At 38.6% G+C, this 18,660-nt stretch overlaps 1 protein-coding gene across 2 annotated transcripts in view; it reads right to left on the bottom strand.

Moving 5' to 3' along the window:
• Positions 1 to 18,660, bottom strand: part of RAPGEF2 (Rap guanine nucleotide exchange factor 2) — a 314,468-nt gene that overhangs the window by 210,303 nt on the left and 85,505 nt on the right. For both annotated transcript variants that reach the window (XM_023736619.1, XM_023736618.1), the window contains exons 2-3: positions 12,568 to 12,638; positions 8,032 to 8,088 (exon numbers count right to left, since the gene is read on the bottom strand). In XM_023736619.1, the coding sequence (XP_023592387.1) occupies positions 8,032 to 8,088; positions 12,568 to 12,638 (128 nt within the window). The remainder of the gene's footprint in view (positions 1 to 8,031; positions 8,089 to 12,567; positions 12,639 to 18,660) is intronic.

Raw genomic sequence — 18,660 nt, 5'->3', positions numbered from 1 at the left:
GCCAGAAGAACCAACAAATCTGTCTTGGAGAAAGTACAGCCAGAATACTCCTTAGAAGAGAGGATGGAGAGGCTTTGTCTTACATACTTTGGACATGATATCAGGAGGGACCAGTCCCCGGAGAAGGACATCATGCTTGGTAGAGGGTCAGTGATAAAGAGGAAGACCCTCAACAAGATGGACTGACACGGGCTGCAACAGTGGGCTCAAACACAGCAATGACTGTGGGGATGGTGCAAGACTGGGCAGTGTTTCATTCTGTTGTACACAGGGTTGCTATGAGCTGGAACCAAAATGCACCTAACAACAACAACATTGTTCTTTAAACAACAGACATTCCTAATTTTCTTTTTTATAAACTTTTTTACTATGAAAACTTTTAAACATATATATTAAGTAGACAGAATTTTATACTGAATCCCCGCTGACCCATCACTCAACTTAAATGATGATCAACTCATATCTATGCAGAAGACTGGTAGAAGAACATATGGGAAGGAGACAACATTTTTTAAAAATACAGCTTTTTAAATGATATGGAACCTCCTTAAAAAGCCAGAAATAGAAATACCATGCGATCCAGCAATCCCACTCCTTGGAATATATCCTAGAGAAATAAGAGCCATCACACGAATAGACATATGCACACCCATGTTCACTGCAGCATTATTCACAACAGCAAAAAGATGGAAATAACCTAAGTGTCCATCAATAGATGGATGGATCAACAAATTATGGTACATACACACAATGGAGTACTATGCAATGATAAAGAACAATGATGAATCCATGAAACATCTCACAACATGGATGAATCTGGAGGGCATTACGCTGAGTGAAATAAGTCAATCACAAAAGGACAAATACTGTTAGAGATCACTATTTAAAAAACCCAAGAAAGGTTTACACACAGAAAAATACAATCTTTGATGGTTACGAGGGAGGGGAGAGGAAGGGAGAACACTAACTAGATAGCAGACAAATGTTAACTTTGATGAAGGTAAAGACAACACACAGTATAGGGGAAGTCAGCACGACCTGGCCAAGGTAAAATCATAGCAGCTTCCTAAACACATCCAAACACCTTGAGGCACTGAGTTACTGGGGCTGAGGGCAGGAGGCCCTGGTCTCGGGGAACATCTAGGTCAACTGGCATAGCATAGTTCATAAAGAAAACGCTCTACCTCCTACTTTGGTGAGCAGTGTTGGGGAGTGGGGGGTAGTTCTTAAAAGATTCTGAGTGACCACCTAAGATACATTGATTGGTTCCACTCCACCCAGCACAAAGGAGAATTAAAAAAACCAAAGATATAGGAAAATACTAGTCCAAAGGACTAAGGGACCACATGAACTACAGCCTCCATCAGCCTGAGTCCAGAACAACTAGATGGTGCCCGGCTACCACCACTGACCACTCTGACAGGGGTCACAATAGAGGGATCCAAACAGAGCAGGAGAAAAATGCAGAAAACTCAAATTTACAAAAAAAAAAAAAAAGACCAGACTTACTGGTCTGACAGACACTGGAGGAACCCCCTAGACTATGGTTCCTGAACACCCTGCTCACTCAGAACTGAAGCCACTCCCGAAGTCCACCTTTCAGCCAAAGATTAGACAGGCCTATAAAACAAACAATGACACAAGTGAGGAACGTGCTTCTTAGTTCAGTCATGAGACCAATGGGCAACACCTGTCCAGAAGCAAAGAAGAGAAGGCAGGAAGGGACAGGAAACCTGGACAAATGGACACAAGGAACCTGTGGTGTAAAGGGAAAGAGGGAGAGAGCGGACACATTGCTGGGATCGCAACCAATGTCACAAAACAATCTATCAACTTTTGAATGAAAAACTCATTTGCGCTGTAAACTTTCACCTACAGCACGATAAAATTAAAAAAAAAAAAAGATAAAACAGACTGTTTTAAACTTAGGAAGATACAGGTAAATTTCAGAATAACTACAAAGAAAATAAATCTAATCATCAAAATAAAGAAGAAGAAAATCAAAAAGACTCAGCAAACACAAAATCAATAATAAGGACGCATAAAAAAGGTCCATAAACAAAAAGAATTCAGCACAGAAAATTAAGCAAAGAAACCATTAACACCACAAAAAAAAAAAAAAGAAAAGCATAACAAAATGGTAGCAGTAAATTCACACCTATCAATAACCACACGGAATGTAAACAGTTTAAATGCACCAGTCAAGAGACAGAGAGTACCAGAATAGATTTAAAACACATGACTTATCAATATGTTGCCTACAAGAGACACATCTGAGACACCAAGAAGGTTAAAAATCAAAGGATGGAAGAAAATGTATCAAGCAAACAGTATCCAAAAGAGAGCAGGACTGGCAATAATAATCTGATAAAATAGACTATAAGTCAAAATCCATTATAAAAGACAAAGAAGTGCATTACATATTGATTAAAGGGTCAATCCACCAAGAGGACATAACCATAATAAATATTTACACACCCAATGACGGAGCTTCAAAATACATAAAACAAACTCTAACAGAATTTACAAGAGAAACAGTTCTACAATAATAGTAGGAGACTTTTAAAACACCACTTTGGATGATGGACAGAACAACGAGAAAGAAATCCAACAAAGATACAGAAGATCTAAACGCCACAATCAACCAACTCAACCTCGCAGACATGTACAGATCACACCACCCAACGGCAGCACAGCACACGTTCTTCTCCAATGCACATGGATCAGTCTCCAGAACAGACCATATTTCAGGCCACAAAGCAACTCTCAATAAATTCAAAAACACAGAAATAATACAAAGTCTCTACTCATATCATAATGCTAAAAAACTAGAAATCAATAACAGAAAGAACAAAGAATATCTAGGATTCTGGGGGAATACAGGTCAAAGAATCTGCATTGTACAGGAAAAAAAAGGCATCTCTTCTTCCTGGTGGCATAGTGGTTAAGAGCTCGGCTGCTAACCAGAAGGTCAGCAGTTCCAATCCACCAGCTGCTCCCTGGAAACCCTACAGAGCAGAAGGTCAGCAGTTCCAATCCATCAGCCGCTCCCTGGAAACCCTATAGAGCAGAAGGTCAGCAGTTCCAATCCATCAGTCGCTCCTTGGAAACCCTATAGAGCAGTTCTACTCTGTCCTACAGGATCGCTATGAGTCAGAATTGACCCGACGGCAATGGGTTTCCTCCTGATGGCATGAGGGAGACAAGAGGCAAATGCAGCTACAGATAAATTGGGGTGTCTGAGAACAGAGAGCAAAGCCTGAGGCAGTGTCAGCTGGACGCGATATGGGAGACATGAAGAGGACAGCAGTGGGTAAGTGCCTTGCGGAGAGAAGAGATGATGTGTCATAGCTGCCATGAGGACAGACAACCAAGTCAACAAGCGAAAAGACTGCTAAAAAGCAATGAGGGCTCAGCTGAGGCTTGAAGTTCTAAAATGCACATTTACAGATTTAAATGAAAACGCTTTAAAAGATTCAACAGGTCGACGCACCTCTTTTATGGAGGAGCAATGTCCTCCGTAACAAAGTGCTGTGCAGACCCTTGGATGCTCAGCATTCGGTCGGATACCCAGCATTCAGACAGATACCCAGCATTCACTCAGATGCTCAGCACTCACTCAGACGCCCAGCACTCACTCAGACGCCTAGCACTCACTCAGGGACGCCCAGCATTCAGACAGATGCCCAGCACTCACTCAGACGCCCAGCACTCACTCAGATACCCAGCATTCACTCAGACGCCCAGCACTCACTCAGACGCCCAGCATTCAGACAGACGCCCAGCACTCACTCAGACGCCCAGCACTCACTCAGATACCCAGCACTCACTCAGACGCCCAGCATTCACTCAGACGCCCAGCACTCATTCAGACGCCCAGCACTCACTCAGATACCCAGCATTTGGTCAGAGACACATGTAGGAAAATGGCATTGAGATACAGAGCTACAGGTACTGAGAGAGTGGGTTTGTCTGTGCTGAATTTCTGATCTACGGGTTTCTAGCACTTTCAATGTAACTACTTATTAAACTGAAAGTGAGGCTGGCTGGTCATTAAAAAATAACTGAAGCTGAACTGACAGCTTTAAAAACCCCACTTCCATGTTGCACTATGAGATCCCTCCAGGGACTAAGAACTTCTCAAAAGAACAAATTCCCAAATGGAGACTCTGCTGCTTATGGATGGTATTTTTTACTATTATTTACCCGGTGATTTTATAAACATGTTTGTCTCATTTCAGATTAAATTCTTAAATAAAGATATCTCTAAATTAAGATCCCTCGGGCTAGGAATTTCTATTATCCTTCTTAGTATTCCCAAGCCAACAAAATACCTGGCATATGGCAAATAACTAATAAAAGAAAAGCAGAAATTAACTGATATACTTGTCCAATGTATTAAGTTCAAGTAAGTTCATCTAACTTCCTACTACAAATGAACACAACTAGATCCTAAGCGGGCAATTCCAAATCTTTTTAGATTAAATTTTATCAGAACCACAACTCTCCTCCAAACGTAAATACGAGCTTAAAACAGCACTTTTATCATCATGTCGGTTTATGTTAAACTATGACAGCGTGAAAGTTAGAGCATCACTATCGTTATTCCTTCCCAACAAGTGTTTAACGCGTCTAAAAACATGGGAGACCAAAGTGTAAGGGACCAAAACGACGATGATGATGATAACGACATCAGCAGCTGACATTCCTGTACGTACGCACCGCTCTAAGCACTTGGTACATATTACTCCATTTTATTCGCACGCCAACCCGGTAGAGTCAGTTCCATTCTTTCCATTTTATAGATGAGAAAAATGAGGTACAGAGGTGGATCAAAAGATGACTGTATTTACCTGGTGAAATGATTAGAATCACAGACGTCACTGGCACACAGACTTAGTTAAGGAAAATAACCACTCATCTCTTGATCATAAAACGGAAGTCTTTGATATTCTGTCTACATATGTACTTTCAACTAAGCTCCAGAAAGCAAGAACGGACAGGTCATTTCCCTATGAGGTAAGGACAGCAGGTCCAAAAGTGGGGTAGTGTTATCACAGATTTACACACCACAACGTTGCACTTACACCAACTGGTAAGACCAGAATATGTCTGTTTAAGGATCACCGAAGAAAGGGCTTCAATTATCCTCCATCACAAGACCGAGAGAATACTAGGAATCCGATAAAGTGACTCTACAGACGTTTGTGAATTTTTGGTGTCATGCACCCATGATCTATTAAATATCCACAGAGTCTCCACTGCTAACTGACACCGTCCCCTAATTCCAACTAGTTAAATATGAGCAATTGCTACAGTCGACTCCAAACCCCAGCTACCAAGTCAAATGCATTCAGTTCAGGATTGTCTTAAGACGTGGCTCTGCATTATCAGCACAGCTCTTAGTCAACTTCTAAAGTGACTTTAAAAAAAAAATCAAAAACTAAAATAAGTACGTTTAAAGACATAACGGCACTGTGATCTATCTTCATTTTGAAGCAAGACAGTGCAGGCAGGGCAGGAGAGTGCAGGCAGAGCTGCTAGCGGGTTTCAGTGCCGCCACCACCCTTCAGGAAGACCAGGGGCAGTGAGCGATGGTGTGCTTCTTCCAGCATGTATACAAATATCATCATTTTTATGGGGCCATAACATGAAATGGAAACCCTGGTGGCCCAGTGGTTAAGTGCTATGGCTGCTAACCAAAAGATCGGCCGTTCAAATCCACCAGGCGTTCCTTGGAAACTCTAGGCCGGCAGTTCTACTCTGTCCTACAGGGTCGCTACGAGCCAGAATCAACTCGACGGCCATGGGTTTGGTTTGGTTTTTTTTAATAACATGAAAAAGGCTGAGAAGCACTGGTGACTGGGCTGCAGAATCCCAACGCCTGGGCTCCCGTGCAGGCAGTGAGAGCAGTGGGACCTTGGGCAAATTCCTTACCCTCCCAAAGGCTCCGTTCCTTCACGTGTTAAACTGGGATGATGCTAAGACCTACAGCTATGATGACTACACATGTTACTGCACGTAAAGCACTTATTAGAGGATGCAGAACACAGGAGTGCTCATTACATGTCGTTAGTTTTCACAGGATCATTTATGTCTTGGCTGTTGACTTCTCTTTCACGTTTGATATATGCTAGTTTAAGCTCTGAGGGGACAGTTACAAAGGTCTGCTAAGTAGCTTGTAGACATCACAGTTTCAGAAATTATAACCTAAGAATCATCCGAGATTCTATCCCCTATATCTTCCTCTAAAATCCTTCCCTCACTTTCCAGCCCTTTAGTATGTGCCGTACGTTCAAGCACTTAACATCTGATTATCAAAAATGTCTCCTAACTCATCTCCCTGCCCATCCTCAATCCAATCCACCCTTCGTTGCTCACTACCTTCGAGGCAATGGGTGATGCTGGGGAAACTCAGTCACGTCATTTCCTTGCTTGGAAACTGGCCACCAAGCTACAGATGAAAAGAGACTCAAGAAACATGTCAGCCAATCACAATGGATGGACCTTATTTAGATCTTGACTCAAATCAACAAACTGCAAAACAAAGGAAATGTTTTTGAGACAAAGAAATTTGAATATTTTAATGATACTGAAGAATTTCTTTTAAGTTTGGATGATAATATCGTGGTTACATTATGTTTTTAAGTCTTTACATTTTAAAGATATATATCTAAATAATTATGAATGAACTGATATAATGTCTGGGGTTTTCATCAAAATAATCTATTTGGAATTGGGAGGAGGGAACGAGAGAAGCAACGTAACTGGCCACAACTGGACAATCTGGACGATGAACACCTGTAAAAACAACCACTGCCATTGAGTTGGTTCTGACTCACAGCGACCCTACAGGACAGAGCGGAACTGGCCCAGAGGGTGGGTTTCCAAGGAGCGCATGGCAGACTTGAACTGCCAACCTTCTGGTTAGCAGCCGAGCTCTTAACCACTGCGCCACCAGGGCCCCATGATGAGTACAGGGGAGTCCATTATACTACTGTCTCTAATTCTGTGTATGTTTACAATTTTCGTTCGGTCATACACAGGGTCGCTATAAGCTGGAACCAACGCGACGGCACCTTTACAACACAACTTTCCATAATAAAATGTTATTTAAGTGGGAAAAAACTCATTTCTAGTTGTCTGAAGAATTAAGACAAACATTTTTAGCAACACATTCACAAGCAATTACCACTGTAGCCTGCCTTTCCCTTGTTCCATCACTCTGACCCACACCACATGCCAGCAGCACTAACCCTGCCATAGGGTTCAAAGCGTCAGGTCAGACCCCTTCACCTCTCTGCCATCCCACTCCTCTGCTCAGAAAGTCTCCTTAGACCACTGGACACACCTGTGAGACCTAGGTAAAGGGCCACTTCCTTGTGTTTCTGGGTCCCTAGTTCACATACAGATTTTCAGAGTTACTTTTCTTTGTTAGGGTTTTTTGCTGCTATTGTTTCCCTTTTACATCTACTTCCTCCAACAGATATCCTACCCTTGGGGACAGAATATACATTTTATTTCCTTCAATATTCCCTATAATGTGGAAAGTAGTAAACTATGAAGAAAGTCAACATACCAGTCACTCATGACAAACATCATTAACAAAATAATGTCTAATAAGCCGTAGTTTATACATCCCTAATACACCAACGTTCATGTACTATATATTTATCATATTCCTTAGACAAAATCAATTGTTATTTTTTTAAGGAATATGTTATACATCTGGAGGTGAATATCCACGTTATTTAAAGAAGAAACCATGCCCCAAGAGATGTGGGCAGTTTAGCGTCCATGCAAACAAAATCCCTGAGCCCCGAGTGAGAGCTCAGATACAGATACAGATGTGAAGTCATCCGTAAAGCACTGTCGACTTTTACTTTATGACAGTAAACGGCTGAAATGTTTCATATTTCTACTGCAAAAACAAGGTCAGCCTGACTCAGCGAGCTACTAATAATGCTCCTTTCATACCTCAGGAAACTACGTATCTCACTGCACTATACACTCTACAAAAGAAGCACTTACTAGTACAAGACTTCATTGGCTTCGTGTCTTTCGTATCTCACAGTTTCACACATTAACCTGTAAAGAAATAAAGACAGGAGTTCAACATCTATTGTTAAATAACATCTTACTAGTTTAAATTTTTAAATAAGCCATGTAGTCTAGAATGTTAAAGTTTCTTTATTTGGTTCGTCGTAATCATTTACTAGTCTCAAGTTAAATATTTCTGATAAATATTTTTGGTGCCTGTGTGAACAAGATCAAATTAAAAAAATAAAATCTAGTAAGGAGGTGCTAATAAAGAAAACACCGAGATGTCGCCTTTGCTATGTTTATTTTATGGGGACCAAAACTGTATATATTTTATGCTTTGTTAACTACATGTGAATAAATTAAGTTAAAAAGAGAATGAGAAGGAACCCAACAGTTAGAAAGGAAAACCTAACAATTTTAAAAGTGATAACATCATTCTCAGTCTGACATTAATGCTACTGAACAGTATGGAATTTTAGACAAAAGTAGGCTTTTATTAACTCAGTCTTTCTTTGTGACTAACGACCAAGTGAAGACTTTATAAGCGTCAAGATTTGTTATTTCAGCTGATTCATCCCTGAAGAAAAAATTATGAAACTGTGAAAAATATGAATAAATGTTTAAATATTCAAGATTATCTCAAGAACAGCATCTTCAAGAAGCACGTTATTATATTAAGCCCAAATAAAATTTCCCAAACAGAAATGCAAAACAAAGAATAATCACTCCTTCTTATGAAGGAGCTCGTAAACAAAAAAGACTAGTTGTAAACATTATTTTAACAGAGCTTCCATTTCAGTCAATGAGGTCACTATTCTTCAATCGGTGTGAAACATGGAAATCAACTCAGAGCCACCCTTTCCTCTGTTCGCTAAATCCAACAAAGCCACATACTCTTGATATTTCACTTGAAAATGTTCTTTTCTACCCGCACTTCCCACCCCCACCGTCCTACTATAGCCTCTTACTCTCTCCATCCCTTGTACAGAACTCAGAATATCCCAACTGAGTATGTTAATTCCAGGAGGCAGCATTAGATCCTGAATTCACACAAGTAAACATGCTGTTTTCTTTAACAGACTGAATCAAACCAATCCTTAACAGGAAATGATGACACTCACAGCAATGAGTCTAAAAATAAACCAAAGCTACTTGTCATCAAGGTGATTGCGACCCATGGCGACCCATGTGTGTCAGAGTAGAATCGTGGCTCATATTTTTTCAGAAGCAGGCCTTTCTTCCGAGACACCTCTGAATGAACTCAACCTTTTCAGTTAGCAGCCGACACCCAGGGTGTCTAGGTCTGAAGTAACAGGTCAGCTTTGTTTCCTGCTATCCTGGAAAAAGGGTCTTTGCCCCACCCTCTTTTCTTCTAACCTGGCTCTGGTGCCTCTTTTACATAAGTCCCTCCATTCCTGGGAGCTCATCTCCTCCCCCTGCACCATCACCTATTCCTCCTCCTCTACTGGATCACCTCTACCAGTACATAAACACATTTTAGTACCACCCATCCCGGCCCCACATCGCCCTCCAGCTATTATCCGCATTTTGCTTTTCTGATACAGAACACCTCCTTTCGGAGTTGTCTACAAACTCCATCTCCATTTTCTCATCCCCTTAGCCCATGCCTACCCATGCTCGACATACCAACACTTGAATGAAACAACACTGATCCATTTACCTAGGCCTTGTCTGCCTCCCTAGGAACATAATAAGCTCCAGGATGGCAGGAGGGAGGTCTACCTCACTGCTCAATCCCCACTGCCTACATCAGTGTCTAGCACATAGCAGGGACTCGACTAATACGTGCTGGCTGAATAAATAAATTTAACGGGTGTCATCAGGTTTTACCAGAATAAAATCTTTGATATAACTATGGTCTAAAGAAACAAAGTAACAAAATGTTTTTTTCTTTAAACATTATTAGGGAAAGCATATTGTTCTTCCTTGAATTCCTAAACAGAGTACACTAACCCTAATTTAGTTCATTTTTAATGATCAAAAGGCACCTACATCATACTATTTACATTCGGCCGTAAAGCTGAATAATATATATAGTTCAGCAGGCTGTTGATTCCAACATTAAATGGCCCTACTCCGCTTTTTACAGATATTTAGCCTCAGCTCCTAACTACATTATCCCTGAACAAGCATGCTGCTTCTACTTTACATGGATTAAAGGGGCAAACCTCAGAAAAAAATAAAAGTTGTGCTGAAAAAATAATACAGTTCTGAAGTACAGATCTGCAAACCTTTACATTGCACCAAGTGCGTGACCTTATAGTAATGTACTGACATCTATTTTAACAGCTCAGAATCAACATATTGCTTATACATGGATAAGCCACAAGGCAAAACTGAAGCCTTCAAAGAAGATAATGCCTCTTCCCCTCTAGAAGAGGGGAATTTTGCTCTGTTGTCCAATATGGAATAAAGAGACTTGGAAAATCTTGATTATGTGCATTTGGCTTTCCCCCCGACCACAACAGAGGAAAACTGTATATGTGGATTTCTGAACTGACTGTTTTTATTCCCAGGGGTAAAACTTTCATTTGTAAAATTCAAGAAAAATAACTTATCTAAATGAGATGTATTTTTCCCAGAAATGGTAAAATTATAAACCAGTCTGTCCAAGTCACTGGGCTTATCTGCATCTCCTTTTTTATTATTCATTTAGGTATCCTGACCTTGTTCTAACTGGAGATAAGTCAGTTAAAGCTGGTTTTTTTCCATAAATGAGAGAAACAAATGACTTTTCAACACAGCTACAATAATGTGAACATCCTAAAGGCCCTTCTTGTAAGTTCATACCAGCAAACAAAACTGTGTAAGGCTCGAAAATAGACTAAAGTATAAACAGACTATATCATACATTTGAATTCATTATTCCTAACCAAAAATTACCTTTGGAATGGCAGAAAGTTGATAGTTCTGAAGCTGGCTAAGGGATATAGGGGAGTTCATTGTATTACTATTGCTACTTCTGTAATTTTGAAAATTTCCACAAGAAATATTAAAATTTTCTTTTTTCTATTGCACAGAATTTCCATTATTGAAATAATTTATAACTACCTGTGTACTATAGACATACATAATCAATATATCTAAATATTATCCACAAGTGTATATGTATGAATATATGTACCTTGGGAACATGACATTTTATTTGGGAATGAAGTGAATTCCATTGAAGTAGATCGTTTTAATATGATTTCTCTTTAGGAAATTTGTCATACAGAAGTGACTATTTCTAATACACAGAAAAGTTACACACTTTAAAAATTATTTCTGCTTTGAGCCATATTCTAAAATCCCAGTGGTTTTGCCCCTTCCAATAAAACTGCACTGTATTTTTAAACACTTAACCTGCAATCTAATTTAAATGATTTTCATTAATAATTTAACTTTAGAAGTACTCAATCCTTCTGACACTTTTTTCAATTAACAACTAAATATAAAACTGACATGCTCACAAATTAATGAGTATTTAAAGAGTGAAGGGAAAATATACAGGGAAACATTCCTTTCCCAACAATTGCTGGCATCTCTACTAGCTGGGCATGGAGGAAGCAAACTTTCTTAAACAAAACCTTCCCATTAGATTCTAGTTTTTGTTTATATGTACTCCATCCTCCCAGAGTCCTTTCCTTTCCGTTCCAGTTAAGGAAAAGTCACTGCATTATACAAGATATTTTTGTTCTTTTTATTATAAAGCCGAAATAACCTTAAATAAAGTTACTCTATCATTGTACAAAAAAAGTGATAAGATTTTTATATGAGCAGACCATATAAAAAAAGCTATGATATAAACTGTGTTTCCCAGAAAAGGGCAGTCTACTTAACGTAATAAATGTATTCCATACAAATACCTAGAACATTCTAAAATAATAAACCTAATCATTCTTTGAACAGTTAAAACATTCCAGTTTCTAATGCATCAGAGTGCTGAGTAGGATTCAAACCCAAAAAACCAAACCCACTGCTATCGAGTCGATTCCGACTCATAGCGACCCAACTGCCCCACGGAGTTTCCAAGGAGCACCTGGTGGGTTCGAACTGCCAACCCTTTGGTTAGCAGCCATAGCTCTTAAACACTATGCCACCAGGGTTTCCAGAGTAGGATTACAGCCATTGAAAACCCCATGGAGCAGTTCTACTCTTAAAACATGGGACTGCCATGAGTCAGAATCGACTCAACAACAATGAGTTTAGCTATTTTTGGTTTTGGTATATATTCACCAAGTAGAGTTTACTACTTTGGGTATGTGTAAGTGTGTGAATGTGTGTGTGTGTGTGCACGTGCGTGAGAGAGACAGTTAATTACTATGGCAGAAATGTAAAAAATTTATTGTGTGGATAAAATTTAATTCAATTTTGTAAAAACCATAAAAAGCCAAGTATAAGGGCTACATCAGGTACAGTTTTCATAAATAAGCTTTATCTTTAAGTCTACTTCTTAACTATAATAAATGATCATATAAAATTTGAATATCCTCTTATTAAATCAATCTTAAAATGACATACCTAAGTTGATGCTCCCTCAAGTTTGATAAGGCTTCCATACCATGTAAATAGGAATACACTATTTCCAGATCCTGTATGAAAGAAAAAGAAATCATTAGACTTACATGTCAAATTATTAGGCTTCTCAGAGATTTCTAAAGATAAGTCACTATATTTACAGACCAAATTAAGCTCTGCATAGCTCATTTTGTTTTGTTTTAAATATACATTTTCTTAGACATTAAAAATAAACATTAACAGAAAAGCTGAACCACACAAATGTTACCTATTATAATTGCCTCAGAGGTATGTACAAAAGCTATTAGAAAATAAACTGACTCAAACTTATGAAGATCAATTCCTCATAAATTGCTTTTTATTACCTATTTTCTACCTTTTACATCAAAATTCCAAAGGTAAAGCTCTAAAGTAAAGATATTTGACAATACCACAATTACATAAAAACATCTTATTTCTTAAGTTACAATATAAAGTAAATGCATGTTATTTCATGGCTACACATAAAAATGACTATGAACTCATTTTTTGTTTTCAGTTTCTTACCAAACGACATTTTTTACATATAGAAGTGTTTAAGTATTTTCTTTAAAACAATGAGACGTGACTTGTTTTTCTAGATCACATTGTAGTACATGGACAAAAGGATTCAAAGTTATTCATGAGGGCTCAGAAGAGGTAAAAATTCAGAGTTCTATTTATAGTCATCCTTGGCAAACCAACAAGGAATTCGTATTTTAAGACTCCAACGAATATCTAAGATCCCTCAGTATTTTTTTGGTTTGTGTGTGTGTATAAATTTTGTTTATTGTTGTAGTTTAAGTCAAAGTTTACACTTCAAGTTAGTTTCTAATACAAAAACTTATACATACATTGTTATGTGACCCTAATTGCTCTCCCTATACTGTGACAGCACACTCCTCCTCTCCACCCCAGATTTCCCATGTCCATTCAACCAGCTCCTAACCCTCTCTGACTTCTCATCTCACCTCCAGACAGAAGCTGCCCATTTAGTCTCATGTATCAACTTGAGCTAAGAAGCACACTCTTTGTGAGTATCATTTTATGTCCCAGTCCACCCAAATCTTTGTCTGAAGTGTTGGCCTCAGGAATTGTTTCAGTTCTAGGTTAACAGAGAGTCCGGGGCCATGCTTTCTGGGGTTCCTCCAGTCTCAGTCAGACCATTAAGTCTGGTCTTCTTACTAGAATTTGAGTTCTGCACCTCACTTTTCTTCTGCTCCTTTCTCTGTCAGGGCGGTCACTGCTGGTAGCTGGGCACCATCTAGTTCTTCTGGTCTCAAAATGATGCAGCCTCTGGTTTATGTGGCCCTTTCTGTCTCTTGGGCTAATACTCTCCTTGTGTCTTTGGTGTTCTTCATTCTCCTTTACTCCAGGTGGTCAGGACCAACTGATGCATCTTAGATGGCCACTCACTAGGTTTTAAGACCCCAGATGCCACTCACCAAATGGGGATGCAGAACATTTTCTTAACAAACTTTGTTATGCCAATTGACCTAGATGTCCCCTGAAAACATGGTCCCCAGACCCCTGCCCCTGCTACTCTGTCCCTCAAAGTGTTTCGCTGTACTCAGGAAACTTCTTAGCTTTGGTTTAGTCCAGTTGTACTGACTTATCCTGGAGTGTGTGCTGTCCTTCCCTTCACCTGTCTTGTCTACTATCTAGTTAGTGAATAACCCTCCCCCTCCCTCCCCACCCTCGTAACCATCAAAGAATGTTTTCTTCTGTGTCTAAACTTTTTATGGAGTTCTTATAATAGTGGTCTTATACAATATCTGTCCTTCTGTGACTGACTAAATTCACTCAGCATAATATCCTCCAGATTCCTCCACATTATAAGATGTTTCACGGCTTCATTGTTGTTCTTTATCATTAAGTAGTATTCCATTGTTTGCATATACCATAATTTGTTTATCCACTCGTCCATCAATGGGCACCTAGGTTGTTTCCATCATTTTGCTATTGTGAACAGTGCTGCAATGAACGCGGGTGTGTGTACATCTATTTGTGTGACGGCTCTTATTTCTCTAGGGTATATTCCAAGAGATCCCTCAGTTTGCTATATAAAGAATATAGACATTTGCCCTGCCCCAAATTTTAGTCGAACTCTAAAGCAAAAGTATTTTAAGAAATGTTAAATAATCCCCTTTTTTTAATAACATGAGATATAATTCACATACCATAAAATTTATCCTCTTTAACAATTCAGTGGTTTGTGCTGTGAAATCACCACCATTCTTTAACCTGAGAACACCATTCTTTAATCTGAGAACATTTTCATCACCCCATAAACCAACCCCATACCCATTAGCAGCTATTGCTCCTTCTCCCTTCCCCCCACCTCAGCTCTTGGCAAACCACTAATCTACCTTCTGTTCCTACAAATTTGCCTATAATGGACGTTTCATGTAAAGAGAATATATGTTCTTCAACTGACTTCTTTCACTTAGGTTAATTTTTCAAGATTCATCCACAATGTAGCATGTATCAGTACTTCTTTCCTCTTTAACCGTTCCTGTTGAGGACTCTAACTCTTGGCGACCCCAAGAGTGTCAGAGTAGAACTGTGCTCCATAGGGTTTTCAATGGCTGATATTTTTAGAAGTAGATTGCCAGGCCTTTCTTCTGAGGTGCCTCTGGTTGGACTTAAACCGCCAGCCTTTTTGTTAGCAGCCGAGGGTGTTAATGGTTTGTTTGCACCACCCAGGAACTAACTCCTCATTCCTTTTTACTGCCAAATAAAATATCATAGGATAGACATACCACATTTTGGTTTATCCAGTCATCACTTCTGTTGTCTTTTTATTGCTGAATTATAAGAGTTCTTCATATATTCTGGATATCAAATATCTAATTTTTGCAAATATTTCCTCCTATTCCATTGACTTTTCACTCTTTTTTATATTTTATTGTACTTCAGGTGAAGGCTTACAGAAAAAATAGTTTCTCATGAAACAGTAGTACACATGTTGTTTTATGACATCGGTTAACAACCCCACAACATATTAACCCTCTATCTTCTCAACCTATTTTTTTGGGTGAACTTTTCACGTTCTTGAAGGTGTCCTTTGAAGCACGAAGTTTTTAATTTTGAAAAAGTACAATTTAGCTATTTTGTCTTTTGTCACATGTGCTTTTATAGTCATTCTAAGAAATCAGTATCTACTCCAAGGTTAGGAAGATTTATCCCTGTTTCTTCTACGAGTTTGATAGTTTTCTCCCTTACACTTGGGTCTATTGGTTCATTTTGAGTTAATTTTTGCAGACAATGCAAGGTAGGGATACAACGTCACTCTCAGCATGTAAATACCCAGGTGTCCCAGCACCATTTGCTGAAAAGCCACTATCCTTTCCCCCATTAAATTTACTAGCACCCATGTCAAAAATGAACTGACCATAAATATGAGAGTTCACTTCTGGACTCCTAATTCTAGCCCACTGATCTGTATGTCTATCCTTACGCCAGCAACACACTGTCCTGATTACTGCAGCTTGTAGGAAGGTTTAAAACTAGGAAATGGGAGTCTTCCAGCCTTCCTCTACTTTTTCAAGACGGTTTTGGCTCTTCTGGGTACCCTGCATTTTCATATGAATTTTAGGATCAGCTTGTCAATTTCTGCAAAAAGGACCATATGTGATTTGAATAGAGATTGCACTGAATCTACACATCAATTAGGAGAGTGTTGTCATCTTAACAATGTCAAGTCTTCATGATTTGTGACATAGGACAGCTCTTCATTTACTTAAAAATAAAATCAAACCCACTGCCATCCAGTCGATTCTGACTCATAGGGACCTTAGGTCACCTTTAATTGTTTTCAACAATGGTTTCTATTTTCAGTGTATAAACTTGTAGTTCTTTTGTGAAATTTAATCTTCTGTTCTAATTAACAAAATTTTATAGCCTTAGAAAAACATTTTAGAACAATCAGAAATAATTCTAAATAATTATTAGAGTTATTTTAAGTTTATATATGAAGGGTACAGATAAGTGACAATAATTCAAAGAATAACTAGATAAGGAATTAGAAAACTTTTAAAGAAGAAACTAAGTTATCACCCTAAAATATTTTACTATAGTCCTTAAAACTGCATTATAATGTGTTGAGCAAAAAAACAGATCTGATCTGTTAATTTTACATTACCCCAATTTAAAATGTATCAACATTAGGAATTTAAAGTGTTGCCCTATGGTGGTCAATTTCAAACTAATGGCCTTTCATTTTGTTAATCTGTAGTCTTTGATATTTCCCAAAGGTCACTGAAAACCTATTTAAAGAGTGAAATCTAAAACTAGACCTTATATTTTTGTATGGAAAAAATTTTTAAAAAAAAAACAAAACTAGACCCTATGAATTCAATACAAATAAGAAAACTACAATAAAAATGTTTCCACCATCTAGGTTAACAAAGTGAGCATTCCTGAAGCTAATAAATATTCTGAAGCAATCAGATTTCAATCATAATATTCTATTTGCATCTAGGGAAAGCCAATAAAAATGTCCTAATTTATGAGAAGTCTTCTTATTTTAAAAACTTATAATATAAGGTCCTTCTGGATAATTTCTGAATTCACATTCTATCTATTTTAATTATTATGACTGTATGTTACCTTGTAATTGTTACACTCTAAGAAAGACTGCCTTCCCATTTCTGAAGATGTTATATTCTGATTCTAATATTAAAACCGTGCGTTTTTTCACTGAAATACCTGTCAATCGATTACAACCTGCTCAAGGCCTACACTGTTCTCACCTAAACAGACAAGATTATTGACATTCATGTAATACTCATGAAGAAAACAAATGTACACTGACCAAAAATTTTATTTAGAAAAATATTAGAAATAGGATTTAAAGAAACTGGAAGAGGGGCGAGTCTAAAAGAAACACGACAGAAACAAGAAATGTAAGCTGAGAGACAGAATCAAGGAAAGAATAGCCTTAAAGCCGTAAAAAAATTGCAAGACTTGAAATAAAGGCTCTTCTTCAACCAAACCAAGCAAAACCAAAGTAAAAAAGCTTGCTCCTTTATCAAATGGCACTTTTTTAATCTGCTGCTTTTTAACCATATGAAGTTTCACAGTTGCACAGGGTCACATTCCTGCATAAGCTATATCATACATGCTTGCTGGAAGTGAAGAGGACCTGGAGCACTTACTGATGAAGATCAAAGACCACAGACTTCTGTACGGATTACACCTCCACCTAAAGAAAACAAAAATCCTCACAACTGGACCAATGAGCAACATCCTGATAAATGGAGAAAAGATTAAAGTTGTCAAATATTTCATTTTACTTGGATCCACAATCAACACCCATGGAAGCAGCGGTCGAGAAATCAAATGATACACTGCACTGGGCAAATCTGCAACAAAAGACCTCTTTAAAGTGTTAAAAAGCAAAGATGTCACCTTGAAGACTAAGGTGCACCTGACCCAAGCCATGGTACTGTCAATCACATCATATGCATGCGAAAGCTGGACAATGAATAAGGAACACCAAAGAAGAACTGACGCCTCTGAACTGTGGCGCTGGCAAAGAATACTGAATATACCATGGACTGCCAGAAGAACCAACAAATCTGTCTTGGAGGAAGTACAGCCAGAATGCTCCTTAGGAACAAGGATGGCGAGACTTGGTCTCACATACTTGGGACATGTTATCAGGAAGGATCAGTCCCTGGAGAAGGACATCATGCTCGGTAGAGGGTCAGCGAAAAAGAGGAACACCCTCAATGAAATGGATTGACACAGTGGCTGCAACAATGGGGTCAAGCAAAATAACGATTGTGAGCATGGCGCAGGGCCAGGCAGTGTTTCGTTCTGTTGTACATGGGGTCGCTATGAGTCGGAATTGACTGGACGGCAATGGGTTTGGTTTTTGTTTTTGGTTAGGTATGCACGTGCATAAATAAAACATCCGCATGTCATGTAATTATGATATTCTGGGGGATTACACTTAAACATATGTCTCTCAATCAATACACAACCAAGGAATCTTGTGTAATCGATAACTTTCATGTATTTTTTGTATCTAACCAGACCATAAACTTCTTAAATGAGTTCAATAATTATGTC

Source organism: Trichechus manatus, unplaced genomic scaffold, assembly GCF_000243295.1.
Source record: "Trichechus manatus latirostris isolate Lorelei unplaced genomic scaffold, TriManLat1.0 scaffold00089, whole genome shotgun sequence".
In the NCBI taxonomy this organism is placed as follows: domain Eukaryota; kingdom Metazoa; phylum Chordata; class Mammalia; order Sirenia; family Trichechidae; genus Trichechus; species Trichechus manatus.
This window is presented reverse-complemented; position numbering and strand designations above follow the sequence as displayed.